Source organism: Lampris incognitus, chromosome 7 (genome assembly GCF_029633865.1).
Source record: "Lampris incognitus isolate fLamInc1 chromosome 7, fLamInc1.hap2, whole genome shotgun sequence".
Classification (NCBI taxonomy): Eukaryota; Metazoa; Chordata; class Actinopteri; order Lampriformes; family Lampridae; genus Lampris; species Lampris incognitus.
In genome coordinates this window covers 40,031,373-40,048,703 of record NC_079217.1, presented here as the reverse complement: position 1 = coordinate 40,048,703, position 17,331 = coordinate 40,031,373, and the positions used below count along the sequence as shown (strand labels likewise).

The following is a 17,331-nucleotide window of genomic DNA, read 5'->3' as shown; positions in this document are numbered from 1 at the left end:
GCGGTGCGGCAGATATGTGTTCGCGTCTCGGCTGCGGCAGTTTCTGTGGGTGTCCCCCGAATTCGCTATAATATCATAACCAAAATGTGCACTTGCAAAAACTACAATAATAAGACCGCGGCTGTAAAATAAAAAAATAGAATTTATCCTTCAATACAAACAAAAAGATAGCCGCACAAGGGTTCAAAGCTGCTGTCACTCCCAAATTGACTGACAGGTCTTTTGATACAAGAACTAACACTGAACAACTTCATCTGGTTTTCTAACTATTTCTACTGCTGTAAATAGTTTGGTTAATGTTTGTAAAAACTGGTGTAAAACTGGTCGATATTCCCAGTCTACAGCTCAATCTCTTCAATTATGTATAGACATTTACCTCAATTTTAGATCCATTCCAACCGCTTATCCTGCTCTCAGGGTCGCGGGGATACTGGAGCCTATCCCAGCAGTCACTGGGCGGCGGGCGGGGGGGGGCGACGGCCTGTCCAGGGTGTCGCCCCACCTGCCGTCCAATGACTGCTGAATTTTAGATGGTCAAATAAATCATAGCTTGTACCTTTAATTGATATAACCAAGAGTTAACACAAACACACACACACACACACACACACACACACACACACACACACACACACACACACACACACACACACACACACACACACACACAGTGGTGTCCAGTCTCCCAGAGTGAGAAAGTAAGAGTGATGAAGAAGAAAGTAATTATGAAGCCTGTCAGATCATACTGGTGATGATGTGCCCTCGCCTCTCGCCCCTCCTCTGAAGAACTGCAGAAGAGACAGAAATGGAGAACAGGAGGTGATTCAAAGGCAGATTGGTCTGAGCTCCTCTCTCCTTCCTCCCCCTCTTCTCCTTCATTCTCAGTCTTTTAAGCCACCTTCGTCTCTCTGCTTGTTGAGCACGCTTTCTTTTTATGCATTTTGTCACCTGCTTCAATTTCGCTTTAGAACCGCACAGCACTTAGGACAGCCTTGGCTATTTTTCAATGTCTTTTCCCTTTAAATGTGATATGTCTCCATTCTGTCTATCCTGTATCTCTGTCCCGGCCTGTCTGTCCTCATCTCCATCTCTGCAGGGTTTTTTCCTGTTTGCCAAAGCTGCAGGTCCTAGACGGGATCCCCAAGCTGCCAGAAGATTCCCAGCCTCCCAGACTGCATTTTCCAGAAACCACCAGAATCTGTCACATTTTGTGATGTTCAACAGCAAACGATAGGCTCCATGCTCACCCGCTCGTTTGGACCAATAACCACCATCATAGTTTAGGGTCAGATGACTGCCTGTAGTGTGTTCCCCTGATATAACAAATGAAATGGTATTAATTGCACAATTTGTTATAAGTGTCAGCCGGTAAATGGGTGGTAAGGCCACACAATTGTTATTTTAAAGTTAAAAACACCCCAAAGCCATGTTCAACTGCATTTGAAAAACCAATGTGAAAGATATATATATTTATTTTTCCAAAATGTATGCTGTATATTTGGATAATAAATAGGCAAAAAAAAGGCTTTAAGTTCATTTTTCACTGTCATCTAGTATTCAACTGCATCGTTAATTTCACCAAGCAAAAACAAAGCAGCAGTTAGGCAGAGTACACACAGATAGGTTTGATGAACTTTACTTCGACGGGAAGGAGAAAAGAGAAAACCACACAGTGGTAGAGAAAGAGACGGTATAGAGCAGGGGTGGCTAACCATGTGCCATGGAGAGGCATGTGTATGCAGGTTTTCATTCCAACCCCACTCCACACCAGGTGATTTCACTGATTAGCAACCCTTCAGTCAAAGAGGAAGAATATATCAGTGAAATCACCTGGTGTGGAGTGGGGTTGGAATGAAAACCTGCATACACATGCCTCTCCATGGCACATTGTTGGCCACTGCTGGTATAGAGACTTCTCCTGGATCGCCACCTTGCCGTGGTGGAGAAGCTTCTGTACCAATGATACCAAGAGTTATGCCGTCCAGAGCTTGGCTCGTGGTAGGGTCACCCAAGGTGGCTAGGTCAAGGGGGAGGTTCCAGATGAAGCGCGATCCAACAAAGACCTCAAGGCAGATCTGGTGGAAGATGTCTCCAGGTCACAACAGCAGTGAAGGTGGCTGAAGGCAACAACAGAGGATGGTCCCCAATCGCCTTGGTTCTCCATACCATTGGACTCTGGCCACCCCCTGCCGAGGACCGTGTGGTGGCTGCAGGTGCATCAGCCACATGCAGGCATCCTCCCATTATGCGGCTCCAGCATCGGCCCCTACACCCACCTGAGGACCAAGAGGGAGGACGGTCATACTTGACCCCGAGTGACCGCCGATTATAATGAGAGAAAGGGAACAGAGGTCTGATCAGATTGCTGCATGACTCAGCCCAACCTGTCCACAGATCTGTGTTGATGTGCTGAACCAACACATCTCATCTTCACACCCCACTGCCTGCAACAAACTGCACCCATGCAAGCATTTTATCACTGCACGGTTTAATCTATGTGGACTGCTAAAGAAGTATAACAAGTTATATTAGAGATTCAACTGAAACATAACTATCTTGCTAATGGATAAAATTCAGCCAGTGAGCTACCGATTTCATCTAGCACACAGATTGTTATGCTTTGTGTTTTTTGATGGTCGGTCTGCGGTATACATCAGTGACATATGAGAAAAGAAACAGGACATCCGCTTTCACAGGCTTATCAAACATTTAGCATCCAGACTCCTTTTGATAATGGCCTCCTGTGTCCTCTTCTGAGAGGATAATGACTGATGGGCCTCACGGAGTAGGTCTAACACACACACACACACACACACACACGCACACGCACACAAAGACAGACACACACACACACACACACAAATGCATGCGCAACCCTACTACATACACGTGAAGAGACACACTCACTGAAACCCAAATACAAGAATACACACGCACGCATAAGCATTCATGTGTGCATGCACGCACAAAGGAAGATAAAGACCCTGTGCAACTCAATGTCAAGAGCATATTGCTCAAACATTGACAAGGCTGGGGACTTAATTCTCTCTTGGGCAAATCCGTGGTATGAACGAATGCACTTACATGAGCACTAATAGGATGTTAAAGTGCTTTGGATCCAATAAATTGACCAATGGATGCTCTATGCACACAATCCCATAGAGAACAATGTGTTGGGGCTTATTCTGACACTGACCACTCCTGCTGGCGGGAGACGATTTATTTATATGTAACAGCAGTATGTTCTGTTTTAATATAGGCCAGCCTTAGGGGCGTCTGGGTAGCGTAGCAGTCTATTATTCAATTGCCTACCAACACGGGGATCTCATGGTTCGAATCCCCATGTTACCCCCGGCTTGGTCAGACGTCCTACAGACACCATTGGCCGTGTCTGCGGGTGGGAAGTCGGATGTGGGTATGTGTCCTGGTCACTGTGCTAGCACCTCCTCTGGTCATTCGGGGTGCCAGTTTGAGGGGGGGGGGCTGGGGGGAATAGTGTGATCTGCCCACGTGCTACGTCCCCCTTACTGAAGAAGTCCTTACTGTCAGGTGAAAAGAAGTGGCCGGTGACTCCACATGTATCAGAGGAGGCATGTGGTAGTCTGCAGCCCTCCCCGGATCGGCGGAGGGAGTGGAGCAGCGACCGGGATGGCTCGGAAGAGTGGGGTAATTGGCCAGATACAATTGGGGAGAAAAAAGGGGATATATATATATTATATATATATATATATATATATATATATATATAGACTGGGCTTTCACCCCTCTCCTGAAACGCAAACAAACGGGTACACACAAAGAGATCAATATCCTTAAACACAAATGTGAATAGTCACATATACATCATGCACACACCCACTTATGTATACACAAATAAAATAGTACCATTACACGCTCACGGGTGCAGAGGCTCGTGTACACAATGAACACTTGACGTCTCCTCCTGCACATTAATGCAGAGAAGCACAGCCTAAACAGTCCATCTCCCTAACAAGAATAAGACCAGACACAAACTGCCAGTTACATGGCTCATTTGGGATTCAGCTAAGTGTGCAAGTCAATGTGTGTGAGAGAGTGTGTGTGTGTACATTTTCAGTGATAATGGAGGTTCATCTGCAACAGCATCAGGAACTATTATTTCTACAGACAGGCAGTGTAAAAAAACAATGCTGGCTCAGTCCAACGGATTCTGATGTGAGCAACCAAGACAACTTTGTGGAACGACGCTCATATGTGGATGTAATGAATCATTCATGGTCTTCCGGTGAATCCCCTTTGCAGCATTTCTCGCTGTCTTCTCTGAGACAGCAGTGCAATGGGAGCGAGTTTGAAAATGATCGAATGCGCAAATCTTTCCAGAGCTCACAGCTCTGTGGTTTTTACTTAAATCCTGCACAGATGTTTAATGAAAGGTTTGAGACTTTGCGGCAACCAAGTGGGCACACGTCTCAAGATAGACTTTGGCTCTGGGTAAATCGAACACATCACAATTATTCATGGCTGGTAATTCACCCAGTGAGAAGAGTGAGAGCACTTAAAGAGAGAGAGAGAGAGAGAGGGAGAGAGAGAGAGAGAGAAATATGTAGGAGTATGGACTGCAATTTCTTGTGAATCTATCCTGTGTGTGTATGTGTGTGTATGTGTGTGTTTGTGTATGAATTGATATGTGCTGCAGATGGCAGTGTGCATCTCCCTGCGGCCTGCCATTAGCGCGGTAATGAGACACCTGTTACACGCACACTTCTCCAACATCCCACAATCCCCCTGGAGAGATCAAGAATCTGACACCAGCAACAGGGATGATGACAAGAAGACGGTAGCAAAGATAAAAAGATAGAGAGAGATGAGAGGAGCGCAAACAGAAAGTATGAGGGAAAGTGAGAAGAGAGAGAGCTAGAGTGATATATAGATGGAGGGAATGATTATAGAACTGAGGCTCGGTGTCTTGGATGAGGAACCATCTTTCATATACATTTCCTATACAGATGTTATATGGATCAATCCTCTGCTGTTGTTGTTGGGTGCATTCATGGGTTGGGTGCTCAGGTCGGAGGGCAGCGGGTGTGGGTTGCCAGGTCAGGGTTGGGCCCTGTGGTTGCTGGGCGGGCGCGGTGGTTGGGCCACCCACCCTGCGTGCCGTGGGGGGGGGGGTCGTGCTGGTGTAGGTGGGATATACCAGGTTGGCATGGTTGGGTGGTCGGCTGGGAGGGCCCCCTGCCCAGGTGGATCACTCTGTCCTCGATGCTGAGTGGTGTCCTGCCTGCTGCTTTGCAGGTGGCCTATGGTGAACGCTGTCAGGTGCTTTCTGGGGCTCCTGGGTCAGGCAGCGGTCAGATTTGCTCCTGCTGTGTGGCTTCTCTAAGACAGGCATCGTGGAGGCGGGGATGTTGCCATCAAGTGGCCTTGGTTGGGTGTATTCTGCCACGTGGGTGTATGCTCGGTGCATGTGGCTGTATAGCGTGTCTACCTGGTGGCACAGTGGGCCTGACTCCTACATTGGGCATGGATATTCATGCCCCCCCCCCACCCCCGCCGGTGGTTGGTGCTTGTGCACTCACAGGTGGACACTTCACATACACATACACACTACTAGCATCTGCCTCACACACCCCCTGGAACACTCTCTGGATTACATCCTTCTTCCTAGTCCTTTCTTCTCCTTTATCGCTATGACCACTATCCTAAACTGATATCGATAAGATCGATTTAATTATGTTTTGTCGAACACATGTCAGCGTCTGTTTCTATATCTATGTCTTATCAGATACATGTTGTCACCTTTCATTTCTACGTCTCATTTCACATGTGGCGATTGTCCCCCCCCCCTGGAGAAGCGATGCTGATTGGTTGTTTAGCTGATCAAACTTGCAGAAGAGGGGGGCCGGTGGGGAATATAAATGTACAGCAAAAACCCTGTGCTCTTGTCATCCCACAGATCATCCAGCAGAGTTATTATAAGATAAGACAGATAAGTAATAAAGACTGGCTTTGCAGGTGGAGAACCTCAGCTCCACTTGCATATTAACGCTGTCTAGGACACACTGGCATGCAGATCCCTGTGTTGTATGCCAAGCCTGCCGACGGCACAGGTTAAAAAAGAAAAAAAGAAGATACAGTAAAAACCTTCCCACAGTTACTTTCCCAAAAGGACAATTGACAACAGCTCAGAACGAAGTGCAGCCGCTGAGGAAGACTGCTTCACAAGGGACCATGAGATGGAAACTGTATTGGCTTTCTTATTACCTATTTCATCTGAGTTAATTTACATCTGTTTAACACTTTGCTCTAGAATTTCACAAAAACATTCATTTCATTTTAGAGTTTAGAAGAATAATATTGTTCTCCTCCTGAATAATGCAATCATCTTTGTTAGGTACATCATTCTGTACTTGCAGTTGCACCCAAGCAAAAACTTTGAGGAGAAGACGAGTGGTCGTCCACCATTGGCCGGTGAAACTGCCCAATAGCATATTGATGTCCTCATTCTTCTTAAAATGCTTGGCCACGATTGGCTATCAGTCAAATCAATTGCCCCTGACAAAGTCCCACCCAACCGTTCAATATTATTCGGATACGCATCAACTCTCGGAAGCTGTAGGTGGTGTAAAGGCCGTTTCATGGGACCTTGAAGAAGGACGAAAAGATAGAATATAATTTGACACAGCAGCATAAATAACCTGAAGCCCTTGACCATATTTTATTCAACAGTCACATCATTCTGCAGTGAACATGTTTCCATACAGACCCAACTTCTCATTCCTTTCTGTAACATAACTGAAGACAAATATGTACAAACTTTAAGTATTTATATTACTGTACATTGTACAGTAAAATTAAGGATTTTGGTGGAAAGTTGAATTGATGTTGGTGAATTTAATTCACTCAAACAGTCAAGGAGGAGCAGCCCTCCATTTAAGTCCATGATAAAACAATATGAAACCATCATGATGCACTAGCATGCACTCTTTCTGAGTGACGTCCATGTTGAAAAAAATTTCAAAATTTCCAAAAAAAAAATAACTGAGTGTAAAATAGGTTCTGGGTTTCCACAATTGGAAAGGCACATTTCAACGAGACACGTCTAGTGCAAGAGAGTCTTCACTGGGACTGTGTGCTTTGACTGGCGTTCGCAGTAATGTCCAATGATGACAGCGCTGCGTGTCAACTACAGGACGCCATGAGAGACAATAACAAAACCAAACAGACAGAAACTAAGATCCTTGCACTTTTTACGATTGTCAGAAATGTCTCAATCAGCAATAAATAAAATCACGTGATCAAGTGGAATGCCAAAGTTGTACTAATGGTGGCACTAAAGAGCAACTAATGATTTGGAGTACAGCAACAGATAAAAAAAAATGTATAAAACATTATGTCAAAGCCTGAACAGTGGATTAAAAACACGTATCCTTGCTTTCTTTAGACACACTTAAAGATTGCATACAGTTATAGTGCATTCTCTCATATGCTGTCACATCTGGAAAAAAATAGGACAACCAAACAGGTGATGAGACACCTGAATAGACAGAGACGGATAGGCAGACAAGTAAATTAACTTATAAAAAAATGAAAGCAAATATATATAAATCCATTTCCATCTGAAATATCTAATCAAAATTCCACAGTGGACGTTCATCAGTTCCAACCCCACAGTGTCAGGAATACAAATCCCATCTACAAGCATAAGGATCCGACTGTCCAAACCGGACTCTGGGTGGACGATTGGTGTTTAATGTCTTTGGGAAACAAGGCAAAAGTGAGGACATCTAACATGTCACCGAGGAGGCAGAGAAGGCACAACTTCTGGTCCCTTCTTACATTTCTGCCCTGCGATTGTTTCCCTTGTTCTGTCCAGCGGCGTCATCCTCTACCTCCTCTTCTTCCTCCTCGTAATTCTCTTCCTCGTTATTCTCCGCCCCCTTTCTATGACCCCCTTCCTCCCTCGGAGCATCCTGGTCTTTGGCCTCATCCTGAAGGACAGCAGAGACAGACGTGAATAAATTTGGATTTGACATTTGTCATTTACGCTTTTGTGTCCACCCAAACATCTGACCGTTCCTCTAAACGGCACTCAGACTTACTCTTTCACACCAGCCTGGACACAGTTCACTCATGAGCAAACAGGCTGGACACCGACAGCTGCGTTTCAGCCAAATGTGCAATGTGTCTACATGGCTAACATCATTAATGTCTGACAAAAATATAAACGGACTGTTCAGCTTCTCTGTTCATCTCTGTGTGGAGAATAGTGCAGGTGCTGTTGTAAAAGCCCATTAGGGAAACCCAGGACGAGACTGATCACAGGACCTTTGGCCTTGGTTAAGTGGGTGGATGGATCTGAATTGAGATGGAAAGTTTGCAAGGATTACATAACACGGAAACAAACACATTGACTTGTTGGGAACACAGCAGGCCAAAACATCAATAAGATGCACGGCAAAGGGGCGCCCGGGTGGCATGGCAGTCTATTCCGTCACCTACCAACACAGGGATCGGCGGTTCGAATCCCTGTGTTACCTTCAGCTTGCTCGGGCGTCCCTACGGACACAATTGGCTGCATCTGCGGGTGGGAAGCCGGATGTGGGTATGTGTCCTGGTCGCTGCACTAGCGCCTCCTCTGGTCGGTCGGGGCGCCTGTTCGGGGGAAGGGGGAACTGGGGGGAATAGCGTGATCCTCCCACGCAGTACGTCCCCCTGGTGAAACTCCTCTCTGTCAGGTGAAAAGAAGCGGCTGGTGACGCCACATCTCTCGGAGGAGACATGTGGTAGTCTGCAGCCCTCCCTGGATCGACAGAGGGGGTGGAGCAGTGACCAGAATGGCTCGGAAGAGTGGGGTAATTGGCTGGGTACAATTGGGGAGAAAAAGGAGGGGGGGGGAAATCCCCCCCAAAAAAAGATGCACAGCAAAGGCTTGACAGAAGCCCTGATGCTTATATGATGCTTATCTGAATGTCATTTGTGAATTTGTTGCACATATTTCGACACCGATCGATCCCCCTGGACATTTTACTATATGCAGTTTTTAGTCATCCCTACAGGTTAGGTTAGGGTGATGGATGGATGAAATTGGCATGCATGTTCAATGAGAAGAGCACAAATCGAAGTAATTTTGTGTAAGAATTGTGCGGTCTGTGTCCTGACTGAAATCTGAAAGGGGGGGAAAAAAAGTGTATATAAACTGCTGGTCTGTGGAGACCAAGTCTCCGATATGCTTATGACACTTTGAGATTACGCAGCAAAAGTGTTGAACACATTCATACAAAATTTATCAGCACTAACAGATGCTTGCAAATGTATTTCCAGCGAGGCCTTCATGAAAACCGGCCCACTGGTTTTTTAACTAATGTAATGTGTGTCCTTTCGTTCAGCTGCCTCTTTACACCACAAGTGAATAAAGTGAAATTTGCCCATGTGGTAACCAGACACCCGGAGAGACACAACACCTGATCCCATCATTAACCAGGTCACACTGACCGCGTTACTTGGCAAACAACACACACACACACACACACACAAACAAAAAAGGGTGCTCTCCCACACACTCCACATATACACCTGATTCCCTGTGTCTTTAATACTTGACGAGGTGCCTGTTAAAAATTATCCTCCAGGGCGCCCAGGTAGCATAGCGGTCTATTCAGTTGCCTACCAACACGGGGATCGCTGGTTCGAATTCCCTTGTTACCGCGGGCTTGGTCGGGCACCCCTACAGACACAATTGGCCATGTCCGTGGGTGGGAAGCCAGATGTGGGTATGTGTCCTGGTCACTGCACTAGCGCCTCCTCTGGTCGGTCAGGGCGCCTGTTCAGGGGGGAGGGGGAACTGTGGGGAATAGCGTGATCCTCTCACGCGCTACGTCCCCCTGGCGAAACTCCTCACTGTCAGGTGAAAAGAAGCAGCTGGCGACTCCACAGGTATCGGAGGAGGCATGTGGTAGTCTGCAGCCCTCCCCAGATCGGCAGAGGGGGTGCAGCAGCAACTAGGATGGCTCAGAAGACTGGGGTAATTGGCCAGATACAATTGGGGAGAAAAGGGGGGGGGGTCCAAAAAATTTTTATCCCCCAAGCGTGTTTATCAGGAGATTTTAGCCCGAGTATACAATGGAGTCCTTTGTTCAGTTACTGTTACAAAAGACAGTTATTCTCAAAAACTGGGATAAAATTGCATGATGGGTTAAGGGGAGGTTGTTATGGCTCCTCAAATTATTCTTAAGATATCATTTTTGAATCCTATTATCATAGTTGTGTTGTCAAAGTAGGACTGGGCAACAAGTCAATATGATCACTTATTACCTTTCAATGGTATCGTTTCATGATGAACTTTATACATTGTCATATCATGACACACCGATTTGTTGTCCCCATGAATGATAATGGCAATCTATGACCTAACATTTCTCACAGAAGGGGGAAGGAAACTATCTGAGGGAGTGCCTGAACTAGTTTTGGTTTGACATGATATTTGTCATGAACAACCAGGGGAAGTTGATGAAGCTCAGCTCTATCCCCTAAACCTTTTTGGATATGTGAGCAGATATCATGATATATACACATCAGTACTGTGTGATATTCCTTTTAATTATGGTGAAAGCCTTACGCATCTCCAGTCATTTTGGGAAGTCCTCAGGTGTCGCGTCTGTAGTAAAATGTAATTTTAATTAGCCTTCATGATGTGCACAAACTAATATTTGGGTTGTGAGATACAGTCCTTCCCAACTGTGACTGTGTGGATAATTGTTTTTTGTTTTGTTTTTTTTTTTCTGGAAAGCACTCTCCTCTATTCCGTGTCATTGGGTTGAGGTTTCAGCGCTCACCTGTTCAATGTTGTCCTCGTTGTATGGGTCCTCACCTTCCTCCTCGACCTCCTCTTCTCTCTTCTGAGCCACAGCCAAGTCGTCCTGAGGCTGAACAGCGGGACAGGAGACGCAGCGTTAAAGAGACTACACTGTGGAGTTAATGTGTGTCTAAAGGTGTCGGGGGGACAGGGGCTGTTCACCCATTTCTGTTATGGGCCGAGCATATTGAAAATGCACAAACATGACAATATACTCCATCTCATCTCCATCTCATCTCCATCTCATCTTAGTGGCCTCGTTTCCCGTAAGCGTTGCCTCTTTTCGCAAAGATGGTCGTGCATTAGTTTTGAGGAGAAAAGTGAGAGATGTGGTGTGGTGTTTTTGGGAATATTGGGTGTGCGATGAGGTAAAGTATCTCTAATTGCGTCAACATATCCCATCTGGGTGTCATAAATTGTTTCATCAGGTTTTACGGGCAGTCTGACCAAGAGACGAGCATTTGGAATCATTAATATCTCAGCGCTCACATCTACTCTTCTGACTGATGGTCTCTTTGGAGTACGTCAATCACACAGAGACATCGTAACTAAATTGAGAGGGATGAATAATTAAGGAGGTACCTCTCGCAGCGGCTCTAAATCAGCAAAATGCTTGGGGAAAAGGGCGGAAAACAGGAGTGTAGAGCAAACAGGTTTGTGTATGAGGTGCATGCAGGTGTTGCAGTCTCATGGTGGTACATGTGGCTGGGACTTGTTCCATGAGCGTGCGATGGTGTAGGGTCAAACCTCACCTGCGATGTGTGCTTGTGTGACCAGCGGCCAGCGGCCAGCGGCCCACCCCCCACCACCCCATTCAATCTTTGTTGTCGGTCTTGGCGATGTAACATAGAGAGATATACTAGAATACTACATTACTATACTATAACATAATGTGTATACTGTGCATAACAAACCTCATCCTCTCCCTCCTCTTGGTACTGTTCGTCTATGGCATCTTCCTGTTGATCTGGGTTTCCAGCCATCTGAACATGTAAACATACAGAAAAACACATCATTATACTTCCCATACTTTTATTTGTTCCACCAGATGCTCAATGATAAATTGATTATATTTAACATCAATGTTTTTTTTTGTTTTTTTACCCGCCCTCCCTCCCCCCCTTTTTCTCCCCCCCTTTTTCTCCCCAATTGTACCTGGCCAATTACCCTATTTTCCAAGCTGCTCTGGTCACTGCTCCACCCCCTCTGCCGATCCAGGGAGGACTGCAGACTACCACATGCCTCCTCCAATACATGTGGAGTCACCAGCCGCTTCTTTTCACCTGACAGTGAGGAGCTTCACCAGGGGGACGTAGCGCGTGGGAGGATCACACTGTTACCCCCACTTCCCCCTCCCCCCTGAACAGACGCCCTGACCGACTAGAGGAGGCACTAGTGCAGCGACACGGACACAAACCCAGATCCGGCTTCCCACCCGCATACACGGCCAATTGTGTCTGTAGGGATGCCCGACCAAGCTGGAGGTAACATGGGGATTCGAACCGGCAATCCCCGTGTTGGTAGGCAACAGAATAGACCGCCACGCCACCCGGACACCCCCAACATATATATACTATATATTCACACACACACACACACACACACACACACACACACACACACACACACACACACACACACATTTGCATTATGCGTGTATAAATGCTTGCCTTTTATTACTCCCACCACTTTTAACTTATGAAGTACATTCTATGAACTGTGCAAATTTGGATTGCTTGATTGATTGGAGTGTGTGTGTGTGTGTGTGTGTGTGTGTGTGTGTGTGTGTGTGTGTGTGTGTGTGTGTGTGTGTGTGTGTGTTCCTTCTTGTATTTGGGGAAGGAAAGAAAGGAAGGGAAGTAACAAGAGCTGCCAAGCTCACCACCAGCTCCTCCTCCATGGCTGGTTGATTGGGATTATGGTGTTTATTGGCGTGTTTGGCTGGAGCCACGGGCTCTTCCTCCTCCTCCGCCTCCTCTTCCACCTCACCGCCCCTCTGCTGTGGATGCTGCTCTTCAGCCTCGTCGAACTCATCCTCTCCCTGGTTGTTTGGGTCATCCTCGGGATCCAGATCACCCTCTACTGCCCCCTGTAGCACAGGAAGAGAAGACTGAAGTTATAGGACGTGCATGAAAACCCAAACTACCTTGTTAAAATTGGAATAAGAGGGGTATGTGTAACGATAGCGCGGTATACTTAAAAAGTAAAAAGAGCAAGAGGTGCATAAACAGCATCGTGCCGTAACAATGGAATAAAAATATAAGCAGTTGGCGTGGAGACAGCCCGTGTATTTTCCTGTTCGGTCGAGAGATAATGCATCGTAGGTCTTTCCAGGAATTAATGGCTTCCCGGCCTGCTTGATGGATGGAATAGCAAATAAGTAAATGTGGGTCAGAGTCGGCAGGAAGGACGGATGGATGGTTGGTGTCACACAGGCAGGGATGTAGCATGAGGGAATGAGCTGAAGCATGGACGAACAGACGATGATGATTGACAAGTCTGCAGTGAGGTGTGATGGGGAGGGGAGATGGCTGGTCAGACCTGCTGGTGTGGAGGCACTCTATGGTCCAACTCCTCATGTTTCTCCTTGCCCTGCTCATGAGCATCCCGCTCTACAAAAACACACACATGCACACGCACGCACGGACACAGACACACACACACACGCACACACACAGTATGAACAGCAAACTACTACCATGTACTTTTAAAGACAGCATCTACAGTGCAGGGGAAACACTTTCAAGGTTATCTCAGACAAAAACTATGAGAACACACAAACTACTCACACTCCAGAGACAATTAGTTATAAATATGGATGTGACAAAAGCGTGGCACTAAATCCCCCAATAAGTAAATGGTGTCACATAAAATAAACCTTTATAATGTGTTCTGTGTGAAAGGAGATGATTATTTTACTCATCGCTGGATTTTTGATTCTCTTGATCATTATCTAACTAAATCACTTGTAAAAATGCACACTCATGCCCAGTTAGGACATGGCGATAGGGTTAGCTTATGTTAATTTAAGGTAAATCAAGCCCCTGTGTTGTATCGAACTCTGGCTAGGGGGAAACAGATCTCGACGGGGAAACAGAGTTTTATACAACACCCGGGACTTGAGCGGGTTCCAAACTGACATTGAGTTGGCATTTTTTTCTACTGGGTCAGTAAGTAACACAACCTGTCAACTTATGAATACTACTGGATGTTTTACTTTGCCTTTATCATAGCACTGAGATCAGGGTTTCGAGTTCAAACTGGGATTCTTACGGTTGTTTCTTGATTTGGACAGTAGCCAGGCTGCTGATATACAGAAAGCGATCCGGTTGTCTTTGCGACAGTAGTGAAAACAATAATACCACTTGGAAACGCTGGGGGAGTTGAAAAGTTGTCTACAGCGGCTTTAACCTCACACCCACCCATTACAACAAAAAGGATCCAAGAGAGAGTCATGGACCACATGTTTATTTCATACCCATCTTCCACCACTTGCCTTCCGCATTGTCTCCATGAGGATCCTCTTCTCCTTGGACTATGTCATTGTCCATGTTTTCATACTCGGCCCTTTTCCTGGTGACAACACCAACAACAGAGCAGTGAACAAGTGCAGCCTCACCCTCCGAACCTTTCATATAAAGTTACAAGTCTGAGAGCATTTAAATGTGAGGTAAGATGCATTACGCTCAAGTGTGTTTTTAATAATGTACTACAACAATATTATTTCTTGGAGCTTGAGCCACACACACACACACACACACACACACACACCGCCACCAACATCCCTGTAGTTTTCCTCTAATGCTGGGTTTTCAGTCTCAGGTGTTTGTAAAAGTAAATATAGTTCCTGTTTTTGCAGCTAGTGGTTTTCTGCCCGCATCTCAGAAAAAGATTCAACTACTGAGTTGTAGACATTGTACCGAAATATCCTTTCCCATTAAAAGAAATATATATATATATATATAGTTTTTTTTCTCTCCCGGAAACCATCAAAGGTGTTGATAACAGTGTTCAACAAATGAGGTGCGGAATATTAAGATAGATGTAGGAAAAAAAAAACTTTAATACATTTCAGTCAGTACAAGCTTGTTTCGTGCGTCACGCACTCACCAGCTGCCAACTTTTTCCCCTACATCTGTCTTTATATATTATCATTTGCAAACCAGAAATGTCCACATTGAATAACAGGAATGAGTTGACCAGCAGTTGCAGACTTAGATATAAGCACCTATTTTGTAATTATAAATAAATCATGACAATAGACAAATACCCCCCCCAGACCGTTAGCGATCACGTGTTTTTGAATGTTTGTATGTTGCACCTCTCCCTTCCCCACTGGACGTTGTGCACGTGATGTGCATGACAAGGCAGTAAATGGTATGTCCTTTCCTGAGTAGCTTTATTGACAGCTGATGATTGCTTATGGCATGAAACAGGCTTGTACTGTCTCATAAAGAATTTACTTGACTCACTGGATTATTTTGCTCCTTATTTGTTGAGCACTTTCCCTACCGTTGAAACAACGTTATATATATATATTCCCGTGACCCCGATTGGGATAAGCGGCTTGAATAATTAATGGATGGATGGGTATATACGTGTATGTATGTATGTGTATGTGTATGTGTATGTATATATATATATATATATATATATACATACATACATACATACATACATACATACATACATACATACATACATACATATATATACATATATACATATATACATATATACATATATACATACATACATACATACATACATATATATATATATATATATATATATATATATATATATATATATATTAAATCATCTATCAGTTTTGATTTGCTTTGGCTGAATAAAGTGAGTTACTACAGACCTTCAAATCATAAGGCGCTGGACAAATTATTTAGAAACGTTATTCAGACAACCCTTTTCTTCCCGAGCTGCTGTCTACATCCTCACAGCATGCCTACTGCCTAAAAAGCCTAAAATCCAGGTTGGTGTCTGTTTATTTACAGGTGCATCAATCCAGCCACAGTTTGCACACCTGACATTTATGCATCTTTTGCCATTTATCAACCCAGTTGTTCTCTGATGCTACACTGGGACCATTCATTAGCCGGCGATGTGGACGTGTCCAGTGTGTCTACCTTATGGACCTGTGGTACCACTTTTTACTCCTCCTGTCCTGCACTTCGCATATCAGATTTGTAATGTGCCACTGTCTTGTAGTATTTCAGCTGCTTGTGCACACTTTGTACATAGTAAGATAAAAGGAATACATTACTATTCCTACTCAAAATTCAAAATGTGAACCCAAAAATTATGAAAGTTGAAAGTTGGCGTTTAGAAAACATGTTTGAAAAATATTTCTGCATTAAAGGTACAACCTGTAATGGCGTGCACCACCATGGAGGACTGCGACAACACGAGTGCCCGACTGACAAACCTCACCATCGGATGAACGGTGTGTATTTGAATGAGACACACAGACAACTGTAAGTCTCAAAAGGCACTGAAGGCAGTGCAGCATCTGCTGGTTTTATCATTCACAAGTAATACAGAGGACAACCTTTACCAAGTCTGACCAAAACAGCAGCAGAGGTCAGTCAGACAGCCGCTGCAAGCATCAATTTCAGATTATAGTTTTGATTTATTTTAAAGTGAGTTCCCCTCATTTTATAAATATCTCAGCATGTACACAGACAGACAGACAGACAGACACACACACACACACACACAGACAGACACACACACACACACACACACAGCTCTGACCTGAGCTGCTCCTCTTTAAGCAGCTGGTCTTGTCTGTCAGCCTCTCTTTGCTGTTGTTCCTCTCTCTCTCTCTCCTCCTTTAGCCTCTGGTCTCTCTCCCGCTGCTCCCTCTGCCTCTGGGCCTGCAGGGCCTCCTGGCGCAGCTGGATGAGCCTGCGTTCCTGGGCCCGCTGAACCTCCAGGCGCTGCTGCTCCTGCTGTTGTTCAAAGGCCGACTTGACGTGCTCTGCCTGGACATGAGGCTTGTGCTGCAGCTGGGCCTCATCGTGCGGCTCAGCCGGGGGACCCTTTGTGAATACAAATTGACAAAAATTAAACAACATGAAGTGATCAGGGGCGTGAAAGGAAAGAAAAAATCCACACCACGTTGCTGTTATTTTGCGACGTAACCATGGAGGTAAGGACTTAATTTATCCGTTGGGAAAATTACACAGACGAACATGGCAGCATGAAATATGATGCAGGCGTTAATAAGCTGGCTGCTGTTAATCAAAGATGCGAGCAGTGGTGAAAGGGTATGAATTATTCTCGTTCTTCTAGGAAGAAAGCAAAATAATTACCAGTTCAAATTTGGTAGTGCCTATGCCATAAAGGACATTTGTGCGTGATTTATAACAGCAAGCCCTGTCAAGTTCAACACAATTGTGCAAATAGTTGCAGATCAATTATACACCCTATTACTGTCAATTTTAGCATAGTGCCAAACTTTTGTGGTTTACCAAGTA

The 17,331-nt window shown here is 45.1% G+C and overlaps 1 protein-coding gene across 2 annotated transcripts in view; it reads right to left on the bottom strand.

Annotated features, from left to right (window-relative positions):
• Nucleotides 1–6,676: 6,676 nt before the first annotated feature.
• Nucleotides 6,677–17,331, bottom strand: part of LOC130115568 (Golgi integral membrane protein 4-like) — a 39,703-nt gene continuing 29,048 nt past the window's right edge. For both annotated transcript variants that reach the window (XM_056283278.1, XM_056283279.1), the window contains 7 exons: nt 16,607–16,893; nt 14,331–14,407; nt 13,376–13,446; nt 12,717–12,923; nt 11,749–11,817; nt 10,815–10,904; nt 6,677–7,970 (listed from right to left, as the gene is read on the bottom strand). In XM_056283278.1, the coding sequence (XP_056139253.1) occupies nt 7,815–7,970; nt 10,815–10,904; nt 11,749–11,817; nt 12,717–12,923; nt 13,376–13,446; nt 14,331–14,407; nt 16,607–16,893 (957 nt within the window). In that variant the 3' untranslated portion in view covers nt 6,677–7,814. The remainder of the gene's footprint in view (nt 7,971–10,814; nt 10,905–11,748; nt 11,818–12,716; nt 12,924–13,375; nt 13,447–14,330; nt 14,408–16,606; nt 16,894–17,331) is intronic.